This window comes from Lathamus discolor, chromosome Z (assembly GCF_037157495.1).
Source record: "Lathamus discolor isolate bLatDis1 chromosome Z, bLatDis1.hap1, whole genome shotgun sequence".
NCBI lineage: Eukaryota > Metazoa > Chordata > Aves > Psittaciformes > Psittacidae > Lathamus > Lathamus discolor.
Genome location: NC_088909.1, coordinates 24054237 through 24073623, shown reverse-complemented (window position 1 = coordinate 24073623; position 19387 = coordinate 24054237). Strand labels below are relative to the sequence as shown.

Genomic DNA, 19387 nt, shown 5'->3' with positions numbered 1-19387 from the left:
CCGGCGCTGCGGCCTCCCCGTGTTGCCCCGAGCCCTCGCATCTCGCTCATTCCCGGCGCAGCGCTGCCTCCCCCTGGGACTGCCGCCGCTTCGCGGTGCGGGCGGAGCCGCAACTCCAATCCCCGGCGTGCCGCGGGCGGGGCGGGGTCGGCGCTGCGCCGCCGCTGAGCTGGGAGCGGGGTCGGCGCGGAGCGGTCGGTGAGCGGGGCCGGGGCGCAGGGGGAAGCGGAGCGGGGGTGCGGGGAGCACAGCGACCTTTTGCGGCATTCGCAGGGTGTCCCCCACCGGCCCCGGGACCTGCCACTCCCGGCGCGGGGCCGACGGGGGGCTGCGCAGTCACCCTCGGAGCGGCGCCGGCTCGCAGGGTCGGGGTGTATCGGGGTCGTCGGCGACCCACCGGGCCGGGAACCCTGCCCCACAGGCCTGCGGGGTTAACACCCCCCGAAGGCTCTGAAGCGGATTCCCGGCACAAGCATGGTGTTTGAGAAGCCTAGAGGCAAAAGGCGGGCTGGTCTGGAGGGGTCTTGGGAGACGTCTAGAAAAAACCGAGATTTCCTTCAGCTGCTTTGGTCCGTCCTGCCAGGCTGTAAGGGTTAATCTCCTCCAGCTCGGAGGCGTTTGGACGGGATCTGGGCTGCCCAACCGCGGAGGGCTGCGGTGCTGGAAACACCAGGTCGTCAGGTCCAAAAGCTCCCAAGACGCCTCACGCTGGCGGCAGCAAGGGGTGCACTGAAAGGGGCCAGCCCTTTTCTTGGTGACACGGTGTTTATGCTGCAGGCCTGGTTTGTCCAGTTGAGCTCAGCCTTGACCTTTATCTAGGAGCACGTGCACTGCAGCTCTTGCAGAGCTTGCAGGAATTGGGGTTGGAAATGGGGAAGCGAGAGCCGTGATGCTGGGTCTTGTGCCTGCAGGAAGGTGAGTCCTGCTGTAAGGCTGCAGCTCCCAGGCCCCACAGCCACAGCTCAGTCTCCCTGCCATCTGATGGCAGCGATGTCCTCACCCTACATTTGGGGAATGAGAGGTGAGTTCTGCTGTATCTCTGCTGGCATGAGGACACCTGCGTGCTGTGACACTGAGCTGAGACCCAGGGAACTCATTTCCACCATGCGCCTGATGCTCAGGTTGTCCCTTGCTAACGTACTTTAACACCATGTCCTTTGCTTCTAGAAGCAGTGAAGCACCTCACACAGCTGCTGTACCAACCTGCCTATTCGCTGCCTTCCCCGCCTGATGGAGCCAGCACTGGCACAGGACCCTCCTCAAGGCAGCCAGTTGAGCCTGGAGCAGGAGCACTAGTGGGACATGGACGGTGGCGTGTGTGCCACCCTGGGAGGGACAATGTCTCAGGGCACCGGGAGCACCAACAGTGACTACAAGGATTGGGAGTGGAGCGCTGATGCTGGGGAACGAGCCAGGCTCCTGCAGAGCCCCAGTGTGGAGACGGTGCCAAAGAGTGGAGAGAGCCAAGGGAATGGTCTGGGGGCCACGTCGGCTTTGGGAGCTGTCTTCATTGTGGTCAATGCTGCCCTTGGGGCTGGGCTGCTCAACTTCCCTGCTGCCTTCAGCATGGCCGGTGGTGTGGCAGCAGGCATCGTGCTGCAGATGGTGAGAGGTGGGGAAGGGACAGTCCCCTGTCCCACCCTGAGAGGGGGCCTGGGGTGACATGTGGAGCCCCATAAGGGGCTGGGGAAGGGCCTGGCTCCTGGGAAGAAGAGCTGTGGGGTGATATGCACCAGAGATTCTCAGTGTGTTGGGGGTGGCTGCCGGGCATGGCTTTGGGGTCTTATCACACTGTTGCCTCAGTGTCCCCTCCTTGTCTTCCCCACTGCAGTGCATGCTGATCTTCATCATTGGAGGCCTGGTCATCCTGGCGTACTGCTCGCAAGCCAGCAATGAGCGCACCTACCAGGAGGTGGTGTGGGCTGTCTGCGGGAAGGTGCCTGGCGTGCTGTGTGAGGTGGCCATCGCTGTCTACACCTTTGGCACCTGCATCGCCTTCCTCATCATCATCGGAGACCAGGAGGACAAGAGTAAGTGTGTCCCATGGGGCAACAAATCCAACCACTTGCTGTCCCTTCAGCTGGAAGGAGACAACCTGACCGCTCTGGTTGTTCCCACAGTCATTGCTGCTCTGGTGACAGAGCCCGAGGAAGCTGGGAGCAGCCTCTGGTACACAGACCGCAAGTTCACCATCAGCATCACGGCCTTCCTCCTTATTCTGCCCCTCTCCATCCCCAAGGAGATCGGTTTCCAAAAATATGCCAGGTGGGTGCGGAGAGCCCTCTGGGGCTGGGGTCAGCCAGCATCCATCTAAGCACCATCCCAGGGGATGGGGAGTGGAAACACTGTGGTTCTAGTCCTGTATCTGCCTGCCACAAGCCTCTGAGAAGCTGGACATCTCCTTCACATTCCTGTGCCTCTGTTTCCCAATTTGGGAAGCACAGAAGCTGCTGAGCACTGTGTGGCCACGCTGTCGTACTCCAGGCATTGTGTTCCTCCCTTCTGCTCACTGGAGGATGCATGGGGAGCTGCTTTCAGCTGCGTTGTATCCTGTCTTTGGAGGTGGCTATCCAGCAGAAAGCAGAGCCAGTAAGGGTCCCCAGGATGGGGGTCTGCAGGCCAGCCCCACCAAGCATCTCATTGTAACATGGCTGCTGGAGCTGGACCAGGACTACCGAGGAGTGTCAGTTCTTTAACACTCATCTCTTTCTCCTGCCCAAAACCCAGCAAGCCCATCCCCTTGCTGGCAAGTCTCCTGCTCCTAGCACAGCAGGATTGTATCAGCATCTGCTCTGGGGATGGGGGTCGTGTTGTCTGGCATATTCCCGTGGGAAGGGAGAGCAGGGCTGGTGCTGATGGGAGGGCTGGGGAGGCTGTGCAGGGAGAAAAATGAGGCTGGAGATGCTGGGACAAGACTCTCCATGGAGCAGGGAGGGAGCACGCTGACAGCCTCCTGTCCCCTCTCGCAGCTCTCTAAGCGTGATTGGCACCTGGTATGTCACAGCAGTCATTATCATCAAGTACATCTGGCCTGACAAGGAGCTGGTGCCTGTGGAGATCCCCACCAGGTGAGCACAAGAAACACAGTGGTGATGGTGGCCATCACAGCACTGCAGAGCCAGGCAGGGGTGCAGGAGCGAGGGCTGCAGAAGCTGGTGACAAATCCTTCGTAAGTCCCATCCCTGCACCTGGGGACGCTGCACACTGCTGCAAGAAGCTCCCAAGTGGCTGCCTCACTGGGTGCTTCAGAGGAGGTGATGGAGGAGGAAGAGTCCTCTTGGAGATCTCCAAAGCTCCATCACAGGTTTTGAGGGGCACAGATTGACTTTTAGCTTTGATACAGGTGGGTCCAGAGTTCCCTGTGCAGTGCTTATGCCCAGCAACAATGGCTGTGCCTATTTCAGGATGATTTTGGTTATTCTCTTGGCCACCACAGCCCCTGTGGCTTGTCCCCTCCTTCCTGGTGTGGGGACATTTCTGGACCCAGTGTGGGCAGTGGGAATTTTAGGGCAGGCAAAGTTCAGACCAGTTCTTGGCAGTGGCCAAATAGTTCCTTGTTTATTTACTGATACTTTTATTTTTGTGAGTCCTCAGTTTTCACTGGTTCTCTCAGTGAAAGACCCTGGTCTGCAGGGAGTGCCAAGTCCCAGAAAACCTCGCTCTCTGCAAAGGTGTCATCCTGGCAGGGGGGGATGCAGTAACAGGAGAGGACTGAGGCCATCACTGAGCATCCCCAGTAAAGAAAAGGCTCAGGGGGGGATATTGTCACTCTCTACAATTACCTGAGAGGAGGATGAAGCAAGGAGGTGGCTGGTCTCTGCTCCCAAGGAACAAGAGGTAACAGCCTCAAGCTACAGCAGGGGAAGTTTACACTGCATACTAGGGACAATTTCTTCCCCAAGGGGTGTTCAGGCATTGGAACAGGCTGCCCAGGGCAGTGGTGGAGTCACCGCCCCTGGAAGTGTTCACCCACCGTGTAGATGGGGCCCTCAGTGCCATGGTTCAGTGGTGGCCTTGGCAGTGCTGGGGAACGGTTGGCCTTGATCTTGAAAGTCTCTTCCAACCTGGCTGATTCTGTGATTCTATAATCCTGCCCTGGGGCGCTGGGGGTGGCCCTTGTCTGACTGGTAAGTGTTTCTCTCCCACCAGCCCTTCCACTTGGACCGCTGTCTTCAATGCCATGCCCACCATCTGCTTTGGGTTCCAGGTAAGGCCACAAGCCTGGTGCTCCCCTTCCCACCCCTTGGCCATCTGGGTGGGGGACTCACCATGACAAACCTTCTGGGGATCACAAGTGGGATGCTGCGTGGCACCCCATGACTCCGGCTCAGCCCATGTCCCCGCTCTCTCTCCATGTCCCCGGCAGTGCCACGTGAGCAGCGTGCCTGTCTTTAACAGCATGAAGCAGCCGGAGGTAAAGACCTGGGGGGCAGTGGTGACAGTGGCCATGGTGATCGCCCTCTTCGTCTACACAGGCACTGGTAAGTGAGGGAGTGCTCTGAGAGTGTGGCATGGTCCTTAGAGGGGCTGCGAGCTGTGCAGGTGCTGAGGCCCTGGCACAGGGTGCCCAGAGAAGCTGTGGCTGCCCCATCCCTGGCAGTGTTCAAGGCCCGGTTGGACGGGGCTTGGAGCAACCTGCCCTAGTGGAAGGTGTCCCTGCCCGTGGCAGGGGTTGGAACTGGGTGAGCTTTGAGGTCCCTCCCAGTACAAAACATTCTATGATTCTATGACCCTTTGGTCAGCAGAGGGACAAAGAAGAAATGGAGGGGAGTCCACCTACAGTATGCCCTGTTCCAAATTCATCCAAGTCTCGTCCCTCAAACATACATGCAGGAAGCTTGTCCCCATCTCCTGCTGACTGCTCCCTTCCCATCAGGTGTCTGTGGCTTCCTGACCTTTGGAGCTGGTGTGGAGCAGGATATCTTGATGTCCTACCCTTCCAATGACATCCCCGTTGCCCTCGCCCGGGCCTTCATCATCCTCTGTGTGCTGACTTCCTATCCCATCCTGCACTTCTGCGGCCGGTGAGTGCTGGGAGAAGGAAAGTGGCTGGTGGAGGCAGGAGGGGCAGCATGGAGAACCCCCCTGCCATGGGTCTGTGCCCACAGGGCTGTCTTGGAGGGTCTCTGGCTCCGCTACACCGGGGTGACAGTGGAGGAGGACGTGGTTCGGGAGCGGAGGAGGCGCCTGCTTCAGACCATCAGCTGGTTCCTTCTGACACTCCTCCTGGCTCTCTTCATCCCGGACATTGGCAAAGTCATCTCTGTTATTGGGGGCTTGGCTGCCTGCTTCATTTTTGTCTTCCCAGGTAGGGCATCTGGGGATGCTATGGGGCCAGCGGAGGTCTCCTGGCCTTGTGTCTTGGGGAGGGAGGGAGCAGGATGGAGGCACAGGAATCAGGAGGTCTTTAGAGAAAGACAAAACTGTGGTGGTTAGCAGCCCAAGTATTTTGCCCAAAGTCTCCGCTCTGTAATGCGCAGTGTGGCTCTCTGGCTTGTAGGGTGTCTGCTCAGTCCTCAGCTGGGTCTGATTTGACTCCCCTGCCTTTCAGGGCTCTGCCTGATTCAAGCCAAGCTCTCTGAGATCGAAGAGACGAGGGCAATCAGGTAAACAAAACATGCTTCCTCTCTCCTCTATTACCTCTTGGATATTGGGGTGAAGGACCTGTGTAAACAAGGCCTGTCCTGTGTCCACAGCTGGTGGGCCCAGGTCAGCTATGGGGTGTTCATGGTCACCCTTGGAGCCTTCATCTTTGGACAGACCACTGCCAACGCCATATTTGTGGATCTCACAGCCTGACTCCTACTCCACGTTCAACCACACTGCTGCTGCTGAGGGGATACAGATTTCCCCTAGGACCAAAGGGAAATTAGAAGAAAACAGGTTATCATGTTGGGAATATCCAAGAGGAACGCTGTAATCTGGGGCTTGGCTGACAGAGCCGTGTGGTGGTTTGCATCTCGTCATCTTAATACGTCAGGCTGTCAGACTCCTCCTCTCAGGCCTGACACCCCAGTGAAGCCAGAGCATCACTACAAGGAGACCTGTAGTCTAGATGAAGCCCTTTCTGCCCCTTCAGGGTAGATATCACTACCTTAGATATCACTAAGGGGTCACGGTTGGGGTTTGCCAAGGCATGCTGCTCTCCTCTGTGTACCCCCATGCTCGTGAGGCTCCTCTCCACAGCTTCAACTCCTTCTCCCAACACTGGAGGGAGACTGTGTGTCTCCATAAAGGGAGCTAGTAGCCATGTTTGTCAGACAGGGCACCACTCCCTAGTTCTCTTGTGTGTCAGTGCTGGTTTGAACTCTGCTTTTCTGTAGCCCACCTTGCCTGTCTCCTGCCCTTATTCTTACATCTCCCTCCTCCTGGGCTGCACTTTCTGTTACTAAGTGGGATGTTGCCTTCAGCCTGAATCTTTCTTGGGGGATCAGGACAATCCTGGACACACCAGTGCAATATTCTCCTTGACAGGGGTTACTCACTTGCTGGAGAAGGTGCTGTTGCTGTATGGACCTACTAAAGATACTATGCAAGAGCAAAAGCTCTTCACCAGATTTCCAATCCTGTTCTTCCAGGAGGTGTCCAGGGAATGGAACTGGGCCATGTGTAGGTTTTAAGGGATGCTTTGGGGATAAAGCAGTCAGTATTAATTCATTTTATATCATTCCCTTGGTGGTTTACACTCTCTGTGGCTGGTGTTGCTCTGAGCTGTCCCTCTCTTGCCTGTCTCGATGATAGTTTCACATCTGCTTTTGATGAGTTGAGCAGTTCCTCCATTTGAAGATTCAGCTGGGGGAGTTAAACCTCAACAGCAAACCATTCTTTTTCAGTCTTTAAGTTTCCTTGTTCCTTGCTTGGCTTCTAAAACCCTGGGGGAGGGAGGAATTCACGTGTATCTATTGCTGCGTCTGTGATGAGGGTCCAGCCCAGCTTAGTGCAAAACCTGGCCTGGCCCCTCCTTGAAGAAAAGGGAAGAAAAGCCCCAAGCACAGCATGAATGTCTGAGGGATGCTGTGAAGGCTGCAAGCTTCTTGTCACCCCACACCGCCAAGTCCTTCTCCTCAGGGCTGCTCTCAATCCAGTCTCCCTCAGCCTGTGTTTGTTCTTGGGATTGCCCCGACTCAGTGTACGACTGTGCACTTGGCCTTGTTGAACACCACCACCTCTCCAGCCTGACCAGGTACCTCTGGATGGCAAAATAAGAGGATGCGCACCCCACCTGCAGACTACTCCTCTTGGTCATGGGGAGCAGAGCGCCACCTCCCATGGAGCCCAGCAGCAGCTGCCAGTGCAGAGGTGCCTTTCAGTGCCCATCCTCTATCAAGATAGAGTGGTGTTTGTGGCTCTGGCTTTTCGGTCCCGTGGCTGAAGTGGAGGCAGACACAGAGTCCCACAACTTCGGTTGTCACCCTGGGAGCCACTGGACTCCTCAGTCCCTCTGAGGAGTCCGTGTGGCTGAGGGCAGGGGGCTACAGAGGTGCTGTGGCTGTTTTTCTGCCTTACTGCTCCCCTCACTGTTTACAAACAATGGCATTTTTAAATGTATTTTATATGTGCAGAAAGCGGAGGGACCTCGAATCAATAAACATGATGTTGTGGTGCACCAGGTGGGCACAAGGTGGTTTCTGTGGGGCTGAGGAAGGGAGAAAGAATCACAGAATCTCAGGCTGGTTTCTGTTGGAAGGGACCTCAAAGCTCATCCAGTTCCAACCCCTGCCACGGGCAGGGACACCTTCCACTAGGGCAGGTTGCTCCAAGCCCCGTCCAACCTGGCCTTGAACACTGCCAGGGATGGGGCAGCCACAGCTTCTCTGGGCAACCTGTGCCAGGGCCTCAGCACCCTCACAGGGAAGAACTTCTGCCTAAGAGCTCATCTCAGTCTCCCCTCTGTCAGGTTAAAGCCATTCCCCCTTGTCCTGTCCCTACAGGTCCTTGCCCAAAGCCCCTCTCCAGGTTTCCTGCAGCCCCTTTGGGCACTGGAGCTGCTCTAAGGTCTCCCCTTAAGGAGCCTTCTCCTCTCCAGGCTGAACCAGCCCAGCTCTCTCAGCCTGGCTCCAGAGCAGAGCTGCTCCAGCCCTCGCAGCAGCTCCATGGCCTCCTCTGGACTTGTGCCAACAGCTCCAAGTCCCTCTTGTGTTGCTGCCCCAGAGCTGGATCAGGGCTGCAGGGGGGGTCTCCCCAGAGAGGAGCAGAGGGGCAGGATCCCCTGCCTTGACCTGCTGCTCACGCTCCGGGAGTGCAGCCGCGCGCACGGCGGGTTCTGGACGGCAAGTTCAAGTTGTGCCGGCCACTGACCGCGGACCCGCGTGAGCAGGAGCACGGTGGCACCCGGGCGCTCTTCCGGGGGCAGGGGCAGTGCCCCCGCGGCCGCCGCAGCCGGTTTCTGCCCGGGTAACGCCCAACCGGCCCCTCCAGCGGCGTGCGGGATGGCGGGCACAGGGCCCAGCAGGGGGCGGGCAAGCGGCGGCGCGGCGCGAGATGGCGGCTGGGAGCGGGCGGGGGGAGCAGGTGTCGGTGTGAGACCGCCAAGCCCCGCCCCTCGCTGCATAGGCCACGCCCCTTCCCATTAGCCGCGCCCCCTCCCCCGCCGAGCGGAGTCGTGCCGCGCCCGGTCCGCTCCGCAGGGCCGAGGAGCCGAGCGGCGCCGCCTGCCAATGCGCCGTGCGCAGCCTCCCGGCCACGGACTATGAAGGCAGCGTAGCTCCGATACCGCCGCGCTGGGCCCAGCCCGGCCCGGCCCGGCCTAGCGCGGCCGTGGGTAGCGTGGTGGTGGCGGCGGCGGCGGCGGCGGTGGTGGTGGTGGCGGCGGCGGCGGCGGCGGTGGCGGCGGTCAGCCTCGAACCGGCGTCGATATGGCAGGAGGTGGCGGCGCCCCCTGCTGGGCGGGCGGGCGCCCCCCGCCGGTCCTCGTGCTGCTGATGCTGCTGCTGACGGCGGCTGGAGAGGACATCGATGCGGAGGTGAGAGGGGCGCGGGGGGATCCCATGGGGTACCCCATTCCTGCCTGCACCCTGCCTGCATCCCTGCCGGCACCTGCGGATGACGGCGCTGCCTGCCCCGGACCGCGCGGGCAGACAGCGCCGTCGTTTACAGGTGCAGGCAGGGATGCAGGCAGGGTGCAGGCAGGGAAGGATGGAAGGAGGTTTGTCCGGGTCACCCCGGAGGCAGCGGGCAGCATCCGACAAGGGAGAGGAAGAGCTTTGTGCCTCTGTAAGGGGAAGGAGGTGAAAGGGCCTTTGATAAAAGTCGGTGCTCTGCCACCCCGCCTGGGGATGGGGGTAAAATAATGAATGAGTAAAAGATTATAAAGAAAAAAAGTCAGAATTAAAACATTCGACATTAAAAAGAATAAATCAGGAAATGAGAAATTAAGCAGGATTTAGAAAAAATAATAATAAAAAGATTTTAATATTAAACGGGGAGGGGAAGGAAAAATACCATAATTGGGGAAAAAAGGAAAAAATAAAATGTAAGTATTAAAAGTGATATTTTTATTAAAAAGAATAAATTTGAAAATGAAAAATAAAACGGGATTTAGGAAAAATATTTTAAAATAATTAAAAGGGGAAAAAAGGGAAAATTTGGAAAAAATAATGGAAAAAATAAAATACATGAATTAAAAATGATGTTTTTAAAAGAGACATTAAAGCAGGCAGGAGACAGGGGTTGTGCAGGAAGGAAGAGTCCAGACTGATCTGTCCCACATAATAGAGGGGCATTCTGGGTTGACCTGGGGGTTCTGGCCACTGCCAGCTGCCTTCTGCAGCCCCCTTGAGACTAGAGGATCTCCAGTACGGAGGATCTCCCCCACTATAATATGTAACAGGGTTAGGGCTCTTCCCTGTTTCCCAGCTGCTGCTTGCATGCTCTGGCTTGCCTGTGCTGCCTGCCTGGGTGCAGGCACAGATGTTCCATGATGGGGGGATAGCTCTGTGGGGGGAATGGGTCAGGTGCTGCCCCACCAGGGTCTGAAGGAGCTGCGTGTCCCCATGTCTCCCCCTTCCCGCTCACTCCCTGGCGCAGGCATGGCTACGGCTCTATGGGTACCTGCCACAGCCCAGCCGGCACATGTCCACCATGCGCTCCGCTCAGACCTTCTCTGCGGCCCTCACCGAGATGCAGAAGTTCTACGGCATCACCGTCACCGGCGTCCTGGATGAGGAGACCAAGGCGTGAGTTTCTCCGTGTCCTCCTGCTCTGTCAGTAGGCAGCTCTGCTCCAGGCCCTTTGGCTCTCTCCCAGAGCATTGCTTGCCTCTGGAAATGTGGGTGCCATCTCCTGTGGGAGGGGGCTGCTCCCCTGCAGCCAGAACCCCCCCGTGCCCTCCATGGCCACGGTGGGCTCACCCTGGCTCGATGTTCTCCTGGCAGGTGGATGAAACGTCCCCGCTGCGGGGTCCCCGACCAGTTTGGAGCGCGGATGAAGTCCAACATGCGGCGGAAGCGGTACGCGCTGACAGGGCGGCGCTGGAGCCAGAGTCATCTCACCTTCAGGTACCAAACGTTTCCAGGCAAGGCTTCCCACTCCCCCAGCCCATGGAATGCCATGGACCCCCTCCAGGAGTGAGCACTATCCTGTGCCACCCCACAGTGAGCTCTGTACCCCCAGCATCCAAAACTACACGGAGAAGCTGGGTCGGTACCACTCATACGAGGCCGTCCGCCAAGCATTCCGTGTGTGGGAGCAAGCCACACCGCTGGTTTTCCGGGAGGTGCCCTACGAGGACATCCGGCAGAAGAGGAAGAAGGAGGCCGACATCATGGTGCTCTTCGCCTCCGGCTTCCACGGAGACAGCTCCCCCTTTGATGGCGTTGGGGGATTTTTGGCTCACGCCTACTTTCCCGGCCCGGGCATGGGAGGGGACACACATTTTGACTTGGATGAGCCCTGGACGCTGGAGAACGCAGATGTATCTGGTGAGCTGAGGGCCAAGGAGGTGGTGAAGGCAACCAGAGGAGGCTGTTTGAGGGCAGGGGGATGGATGCCCTGGTATGGGCAGGAGTGGCAGGAGAACAGCTCCCACCAGAGCACCCTCATTGCAAGGTGCTGGGGCAAAGGACCCACCCCACACCTTGTGTCCTCCACCTCATTTGCTGATGTTGCCTTTCTCTTTAGGGAACAACCTTTTCTTGGTGGCGGTGCACGAGCTGGGGCACTCGCTGGGCTTGGAGCACTCCAGCAACCCCAGCGCAATCATGGCCCCCTTCTACCAGTGGATGGACACAGAGAACTTCCAGCTGCCTGAGGATGACCTCAAGGGCATCCAGCAGCTCTACGGTGAGGAGCTGGGTGGGGGTCAGCTCAGGGTGCGATGCTGGGCGCATGTGTGGAGCAACTGAGGCAGGATACTGCTGGTCTGCATCACCCCAGTCCTTCTTTCTCCCACCCCATCCAGGTACCACGGACGGGCACCCTCAGCCCACCAAACCTTTGCCCACCGTGACGCCCCGGAGACCTGGCAGGCCAGACCAGAGACCCCCCAGGCCGCCCCCCCCCGGGAAACCGGACAGACCCCCCAGGCCTGGCAGCCCAGACCGGCCTGACCAGTATGGCCCTGACATCTGCGATGGGAACTTTGACACAGTGGCGGTGCTGCGTGGGGAGATGTTTGTGTTCAAGGTACCTGCCAGGACCCCCTACTGCCCCTCCCCGGGGATGTTGGGGATCCCTGGGTGGGACAAAGCCCCTGGCAAGATGCCTGCACTGGGGCCGGGCCCTGTGTCCTCCCCATTCTCTGCTAACACACTGTTTCCTACCAGGGCCGTTGGTTCTGGAGAGTCCGGCACAACCGGGTGCTGGACAACTACCCCATGCCTATCGGGCACTTCTGGCGAGGCCTCCCTGGGGACATCGATGCCGCCTACGAGAGGCACGATGGGAGGTTCGTCTTCTTTAAAGGTGAGCAGGGGAACGGTGTGGGAAAGCCAAGGTGGAGAGGGGGTAGACCCCAGTGCTCTGCATCCCCAAGCTGCTTAGAGCCGGTTTTCTTCACCCCATCCTGATCCACATACCCAGTCAGAGCTGCTGCCTGGTCCTAAAGGGTGGCCGCAGGCATCGTATTCCCGTCCATATCTCTGTGTGTACCTGCAGGGCATTGCTGTCTCACTCCTCCCTTTTCCATCTCCTCCTGATCCAGGTGACCGGTACTGGCTCTTCCGAGAAGCCAACCTGGAGCCTGGGTACCCGCAGCCCCTGGTCACCTACGGACAGGGCATCCCCTACGACAGCATTGACACAGCAGTGTGGTGGGAACCCACAGGCCACACCTTCTTCTTCCGTGGGGACAGGTCAGTGTCAGTGGGGTCTTCCCTGCTCTGCTGGGTCCAGGCTCCAGCAGGGGTGCTCATGGCAGGTGTTGCAGAGCCCTGTGCTTCTGCCCTGCTCACCACCAACCCCCCCAGATACTGGCGCTTTAATGAGGACACCCGCGCCGTGGATCCCGGGTACCCGAAGCCCATCTCCGTCTGGGTGGGCATACCTCCCTCACCCAAGGGTGCCTTCCTCAGCCCAGATGCCTGTAAGTAGGGAGAAGAGGGGTGGGATGGGACCAGAGGGGATGTAGTCACCCCTTTGGTGGCCTGACCTCGAGAGTTGGAGGCCTGGGAGGGTGCCTGGGAATCAGCAGTGAAGCCCTTGCAGAAGGGTTTCACTGGTACCAGAGCAAAACCTGCTGTCCTGGTCATCTGCAGGGGTTAACCTGCCCTGAACCTGCGCATTTACCCCTCATCTTCATCTCCTTCCCCCTCCAGCCTCCACCTACTTCTACAGAGGCACAAAGTACTGGAAATTCGATAACGAGCGGCTCAAGACGGAACCAGGTTATCCCAAATCCATCCTGCGGGACTTCATGGGCTGTCACACGGAGCTGGTCCCAGACCCCCATCCCCACTGGCCTGACGGGGACCAGCCCCCCTTCAACCCTGACGGGGACGGGCGGGCCGAAGGCAACGAGGAGGAGGAGGAGGAGGAAGAGGATTATGGTGAGGGTGGCCACCAGCCGGGTAGGGACGTGGATGTGGTGGTGCAGATCGATGAGTACACGCGCACCATGAGTGTGGTCATGGTGCTGGTGCTGCTGGTGCTGCTGCTCTGCATCCTCGGCCTCATCTACGTCATCGTCCAGATGCAGAGGAAGGGCACCCCACGGATGCTCTTGTACTGCAAGCGCTCCCTGCAGGAGTGGGTCTGACCCTGCTCCTCCCCAGACCTCCCCACCACCATGGTGCTAATGACGAACCTGACCTCCCCTCCCCTTGTCCTTCCCCATGGCCTCGGTCCCACTGCCCCTTTGTTGCTTGATGCTCTTCCAGCCTCAAAAGGGGATGTGTCATGTCCTCCTCCGGGTTGGGAACAGGGGATGGTCATGGTGGGGCTGGAGGCCATCTGCCTGCCTGTGCCCTGGCCCCAGGCTGTGCCCCTCAGGTTGCCCCCATCATGCTGTGGCTGTGCTGCATGGAGGGGAGCAGGCTGGGGCTGCTCACACGTGCTGCGAGCTGGCAGGTCTCAGCTGCCAGCACTGCGCTGGCCGGGAAGCGCGAGGGGAGGGGGGATGCTGAGCTCGCGGACGTGTTTCTTCTTGAACCATGGGGATACAGGAATGTGCCTAAAGATGTCGTGAGGGGGGCAAGATGCCACCTTTGCAGCTCCTCCTTTGGGCTCAGCTCATCCTGGGCCCTGCCAGGACACAGGGTCCTGTGGGCATGGCCGCCTTGTACGTGTATTAAATGGGTTGGGTGTGTGGAAAGCTGTGGTGCGTCCTTTCTGGGGGACAAGCAGATCTGGGGGCAATGGGGCGCTTGCCTGAGGCCTGGGTGCCATCGGGAGATACGGGACAGAGGCCAGTGGTGTCCTTACAGCAGCACCCACTCTGGAGCTGCCGCTCCTGGGGCAGTCGGTGGAAGCAGCTCCCCTGGCAGGGAACAGAGCCGCCTTTCAGCAGCTCCCACGGCAGCGGGAATGTCACTGGAACACAGCTCGCCTTGTTCTCCCCCAGCCGGGTGCCCCAGCCCCGGGGTGGCCACGGCCATGCCCTGCGCAGTGCACAGTGCGCGGTCCCTTCTCGGGCGGTTTCACTGGGTGTTCGGCTCCCGGGCCCTGCAGCTGCAGGGACTGGGAATGAGCAGTGGAGTGGGAAAGATCAGACCAAGTGGGAGGCGGGGGTAGGGAGCTGGCTTTATCCAGGGAAAAATGTTGCTCAGCTTTAGTAGGGTGGAAAACCAAACTGCAGAGGCCTGCGGTGGTGATGGAGATCTGCTTCGCTGGCTCTGCTGGTGTTCAGCAGGGTGGTGAGCCGGGGCTGGGGCTCTGGAGCCATGGGCAGCTGGGGGGTGGGCAGCTGGTACATGGGTGGTGTGGGTCTGACCCATCCCTGCAGTGACTGACACTATGGATGGGGTGTGTCTCCTGATGGGACTGGATCCCAGCCACCATCCTCTTCCTCAGGCTTCTTCAGCTTTACCCTCAGCAGGATGGAGCCAGCTCCCAGGCCTAGTCTCACCTCCCCATGCGGCTTGGTGCAAGAACCTGACATGGCTTTGCCCAGAGAAGCTGTGGCTGCCCCATCCCTGGCAGTGTTCGAGGCCAGCTTGGACGGGGCTTGGAGCAACCTGCTCTAGTGGAAGGTGTCCCTGCCCGTGGCAGGGGGTGGAACTGGGTGAGCTTTAAGGACCCTTCCAACCCAAAACAGGCTGGGATTCTGTGACCTGCTCCCCCCACCCCTGGGGCTCTGGCTGCCCCTCTGCCATCCCCGCACTGCCAGCCCTCATGCAAGAGGGCCCTCCCCTTCAAGGGTGAGATGAATCCTTTGTGCCCCTCTCTGTTCTTCACCCTCCATGATCCAGAGCTGCTGGCTCAGTGCCCGACTGAGCTACAGCCACTTCCCAGCACTAAATTACCCTGAGCCACTCATCAAACGCTAATCACTCTAAAAGGAAAGGATCAATCCCGCCTCCTGCCTGCCTTTCCCGGAGCTGCTGGCGCTGGGGGTATCCCATGGCCCGGGCCACGCATCTGCTGCCCTGGCCACCATCTCTTCCCACCCTTGGCAGCAATTCCAGCCAATAGCGGACTCCCTGGGAAACACACTTGGCTCTGACTTGGCACATCGCTGCAGCCAAGCGAGAGGCAAAATCAGGGACAGAAAAACCCTGAAGAATTGTGGGGGAGGTCTCCAGGTCTCCATCTGGATTGTGTTCCATCAGCCTGGCTGTGCTGCTTCACATTCCTTGGCTTTTAACACACTCCAATTCAGTTTTGACCATTCTGCCCTGATTTGTTCCATGTCGGTTATCCCCCAATAGCCCTGCCATGGGGCAGCCCCACAGCCAGCCTGCCCCAAACCTGTAACAAAGCAGCACTGGAAGCAACCAGACGGCATGGACCTGGCCACAAGGTAAAGCCAGAGGAAAGCATGGCCAGGATTTGACGCTCTCAACCCCCCCACTGGAGCTCAAGTGCATTTCCCACGGCACATGCATTTCCCACACTAGATGCACTTCCCAAGGCAGATGCATTTCCGGCAACAGCTCTATTTCCCACGGCAGCTGTATTTTCCCTGCCTCCTGGGGGTGCCGGGGCTTGGCAGGGTGCAGGGCTCACTGGGGAAGCCAGCCCCAGGGTGCCCTGGGCCACGTGCGGCAACCCCCTCCCTGGGCAGGGCTTGGGAGCAATTCTCCAGGGGGGAATCAGCAGCGCTGGGAGCAGAGGCCCAGGCTGCTGGGGTTGGGTGAGTGGGGACATCACTTCCCACCCCCCTCCTGCTTTTGCCCGGATGCTGCAGCGGTGCCAGGAGCTTCGGGGCCATCTGGAATCACTCACAGACAGCAGCGAGGGATCCCGCGGGAGACAGCCCAGCACTGCGACAGTGCTGGAGGCTCCCGCTCTGCCCACAGCAGGGTCACCTCTGACACCCATGGGTGCAGCATCCCAGAAGGCAGGGATGCACCTGCAGCAGGGCACAGCACTTTTAGTGGCTCAGGGGCATGCAAGTCCCTCTCAGCCTGGCCCTGGCAGCCCTATCAGATCCACCCCCAGCTCCCAGCTTCCCAAAAATAGGCTGCAGAAGCCCAACCTAGAAAAGACCCCTGGAAAAGAGCCAGGGGCTTCCAGGCAGAATGGGGCTCCACACACCACTGGAGCACTGGTGATAGGGTGACCAGGGCTGGTGGGGGCTCTCTCTGCCTGCTTGGTCCCATCACAGGAGAAAATGTGCTTCCTCCTGCCTCCTCCTCCTCTTCCTCTGCAAGCCAGGGCACAATCCCTGTGCGCATCTGAGGAGAGGACCCGGAAAGCAAGGAGGAAGCCAGGTTCTGTGCAGAGGAAGAACTGGGGCTGGGCTACGCCAAGCAGCAACCGGCAGCCTCAAGGCCGGAGGAAATGCTGCTGGGGATGGAGCAAAGAGCAGTGGGGCCCCGGCAGGGCTCAGACCTGCTGCCTGTGCCCGCTGCAACACAACCAAGTTGCTGGTGCTGCTGGGCAGGAGCCAATGTCAGCACAGCCCTTCTGCGGGGGAACATGCCTGCCACCAAGCCTGGCACGTGTGCTCTGCTCGTGCCAGTCACCTCCCTGTGCATCCCTGGGGCATCCACCAGCCTCCTTCTGTTGTCCCACAAAGAGGAAAGTAATTTCTGGGGCCTCAGGGCCAGCACAGGATGTGACAGTGGAGCAGATGCTCTACAGATCTCCTACAGTAAAACACAGCACTCATCATCTTACCTCTAGTGGCTCTGAGTCTTTCCCCATCCCATCCCAGGGTACCCCTCAGCACACAACCGCTCCCTCATCTACGTAAAACCTGGTCTGAGTGATCCTGTTTTGCAGGCTGTCAGGGGAAGCTTCACCTCTCTCCTGCCAGCACCAGTTTGTCCCTCCCTGCATGCAGAAGGGGCCAAAGTCCCCACTATGGTCACTCTTTTCCTGGGCAGTGGCCAATGGCAAAACACAAACTCGGTATTTTCCCTTGCCTCCAGCAGTGCCTGCACCACACACAGGATCAGCACCAACCTGGAGGTGCAATCCCTCGACACAGATGACCACATCTGTCCCCAGCCATCCATGGAGATGGAGGATGGGAGGCAGACAGGGCAAGCAGCAGTTGGGCTCAGATTTTTTTGATCCTTGCCTATTACCTCTGTGATCAAAGCTCTGGGCTTTGTGTCAGGATCCACTTACTAGGAAGCAGAGACAAACAGTGAGAAAACAGCCACAGGCAGGGACAGGAGCCTGTATCAAGGTCTGACTCTCACCCAGACTGCTCCTGCCCCAGCGTGGAGCAAACAGACAGGAAAGCTCTCCAGGAAAACCGTGTGTCTGCTCCCTGCCACCTGCACAGCAGAGCCACCATTGCCGAAGGATGCCCCAGCCTTGGATCACCCTGCATAACGCCCATCAGCTGCCCCAGGTTGGTCTGAGCCCGCACCTTCCTCCAAGGTCCTGGAGCAGCCTGGATTTCAAAGAGAAGCTTTGCCTTTGATGTAGAAAGCAGGCTCCCAGCACCTAGGTCCTGATCAAAGCGTCTAAGTGAAGGACCTTGCCCCAGCCCATGGAAGAGAAAGGTGAAGAGCCAGCAAAGGCAATGAAAACCCATCTTTGGGCGGGCCCCAGATTGAATCCAGTGCTCCCCACAAAGAAAGATTCCTTTCTCTCCTACTAGACATGAGCTGCAATAAGGTCACAGGCAGGAAGGAAAGAGCAGACCACCCACAGAAAGGTGAACAAGTTGATATTTAAGACTTGTTCCCCATAGGCTGCCTGCACCCAACCAGGATTGCCCCTCTGCTCACCCCATACCACTCTTGGGCAGCCCCAGAGCACACAGGCAGTAGCCACCACGTGGCAGCCTCCCATCTCCGCACCCATGTCCTTCCTGTTTCCCCCACTCTTCCCATGGAGGAAGATGTTGTGTCCCAGTCAGGGCAAGAGCCATGACCAAAGCAGCAAGAAGCTGGCTGCTTCATCGTAGGAGATCTACTCGTGCTCATTTACCTGGGAAATGGCTGTGGACAGGATGCCTGTGACTTTCTGGCCTCTCCACCAAGCAGCATCCTTCTCTCCCGCAGGAAGAGCATCCAAACTTCACTCACCTTCAGCAAGATAGTTAAAGTTTTGATGGGAGATGGCAAATAGGAGAGGAAGATTTCTTTATGAGCCAACACATAAATCCACCACCATTTGGCCCTGAATGAAAGAGCCAGTATGTGATGATAGTCCACTTTGTGCAGCAAGTAAACAGAAAGGTTCAGTATTTTGTTTCCCATCAAAAAATAGACAGAGGGTCCCCATGGATGCAAGGGTTTGTGGCTAGGAGTTTACTCCAGCAAATCTGCTGGCATAGCTCCTAGAGGCTGGGCAGAAATTGGCTGCAGGGCTCATCTAATATCTCCATGGAGGCAGCCAGCTCAGGGCCCCTGAGAGCATAACCCCTCTTTAACGCATTAAGAGCATTTGCTCATATCAAGGCCAACTCCTAGGGGACAAGGAGTGACTCCAGCAGACCCTAGCGGGGCAGGAAAACGCAGCAGCAGCTCCTGGCGAGTGCCTGGCCACCACTGACTGCCAGGAACACCCACTCCTGAGCGAGGGCTTGTGGGAAAGGCTGCTGGGATCTAATGGATTCCCTCAGCAGCTCCCCCAGCCCTGGCAAGCTTTGCAAATGTGGCAGGAAAACCTTGCCATGGGCTTCATTAAGGCCAATCCTTGGCACACAGCACCACACGATTCCACTTAACTCAATCTCAAATCCAGCCAAGCCTTGACAGATGTCAAAGCTAGATGGATGGTGCCTTCCCACGTGGGCTTCCCTGGCTTGGCTCCTTAGAGCTACCATGCTATCCAGCTGCTATAAAAATTGGAAGGGTCTCCTCCAGAAAGCCTTCTGCAAGTGCAATCCAGCGTCACATGGCAGCACATCCATGTCAAAGCCCACTAGCTTTAAAAGTGCCACAGAGATAAAGCAGGGTCCATACAGAGGAGCTGCTGATTGTGAGGGTACAGACATACCAAACCTTTAAACCAGGTGGAGAGTCAGTGGTCAGGATTAAGCCCAGATGTCCCACAAGAGGCTCTCTTCCTCCTGGGAGAGACCAGCTTTGTCTTGCGGACAATAGTGACAGTGAAGTCTTCCCAAATAACTGCACAGCCCAGCACCAGGGAAGGATCAGGACCTGCCTTAGGTACCTACCCCCAGAGTAGCTGTGGGAGCCTCGTCCAGGGAGGAAAGGCATCAGCTGCTCCCAGACTCTCCGTTACTGGAGGAGGTCTGCAGCTTCCCCTCTGAAAGCCTTTCCACAACAAAGGCAGATTGGTTTGAGGCAGGGAAGGGCAGCTTCAGCACAGGAAAAGACTTCCGCTCCTGTTATGCTGCTTTGCTAAATCTCCCCTTTGATCC

General features: G+C 58.3%; 2 protein-coding genes across 7 annotated transcripts; both read left to right on the top strand.

The window, feature by feature from the left end:
- The first annotated feature begins 129 nt into the window (after positions 1 to 129).
- On the top strand, positions 130 to 5897 carry SLC38A7 (solute carrier family 38 member 7). 6 transcript variants are annotated; one of them, XM_065663067.1, is made up of 11 exons: positions 130 to 198; positions 1168 to 1605; positions 1832 to 2030; positions 2121 to 2265; positions 2970 to 3068; positions 4150 to 4207; positions 4367 to 4481; positions 4877 to 5024; positions 5109 to 5308; positions 5552 to 5606; positions 5697 to 5897. In XM_065663067.1, the coding sequence occupies exons 2-11, from the start codon at positions 1303 to 1305 to the stop codon at positions 5797 to 5799; spliced, it is 1425 nt and encodes a 474-aa protein (XP_065519139.1). In that variant the 5' UTR covers positions 130 to 198; positions 1168 to 1302; the 3' UTR covers positions 5800 to 5897. The 6 variants fall into 6 exon arrangements, with proteins under 6 accessions (XP_065519139.1, XP_065519142.1, XP_065519140.1 ...); XM_065663070.1 differs by having other exon boundaries at positions 141 to 198; positions 1171 to 1605; XM_065663068.1 differs by having other exon boundaries at positions 151 to 194.
- Positions 5898 to 8816: 2919 nt separating this feature from the next.
- On the top strand, positions 8817 to 13747 carry MMP15 (matrix metallopeptidase 15). The gene is made up of 10 exons (XM_065662738.1): positions 8817 to 8963; positions 10027 to 10175; positions 10374 to 10496; positions 10612 to 10919; positions 11119 to 11280; positions 11399 to 11622; positions 11763 to 11901; positions 12140 to 12290; positions 12405 to 12520; positions 12753 to 13747. Exons 1-10 carry the CDS (start codon positions 8856 to 8858, stop codon positions 13190 to 13192), a joined length of 1920 nt encoding a protein of 639 aa, XP_065518810.1. The 5' UTR covers positions 8817 to 8855; the 3' UTR covers positions 13193 to 13747.
- The last annotated feature ends 5640 nt before the right edge of the window (positions 13748 to 19387 follow it).

Bases quoted from the DNA above. Each gene is read 5' to 3' on its own strand.
- SLC38A7 (XM_065663067.1), top strand. From the start codon at position 1,303: ATGGACGGTGGCGTGTGTGCCACCCTGGGAGGGACAATGTCTCAGGGC. The intron at 4,482-4,876 runs GTAAGTGAGGGA...CCTTCCCATCAG, and splicing joins CTTCGTCTACACAGGCACTG to GTGTCTGTGGCTTCCTGACC. The intron at 5,607-5,696 runs GTAAACAAAACA...CTGTGTCCACAG, and splicing joins GAAGAGACGAGGGCAATCAG to CTGGTGGGCCCAGGTCAGCT.
- MMP15 (XM_065662738.1), top strand. From the start codon at position 8,856: ATGGCAGGAGGTGGCGGCGCCCCCTGCTGGGCGGGCGGGCGCCCCCCG. The intron at 10,920-11,118 runs GTGAGCTGAGGG...CTTTCTCTTTAG, and splicing joins GGAGAACGCAGATGTATCTG to GGAACAACCTTTTCTTGGTG. The intron at 11,902-12,139 runs GTGAGCAGGGGA...CTCCTGATCCAG, and splicing joins GAGGTTCGTCTTCTTTAAAG to GTGACCGGTACTGGCTCTTC.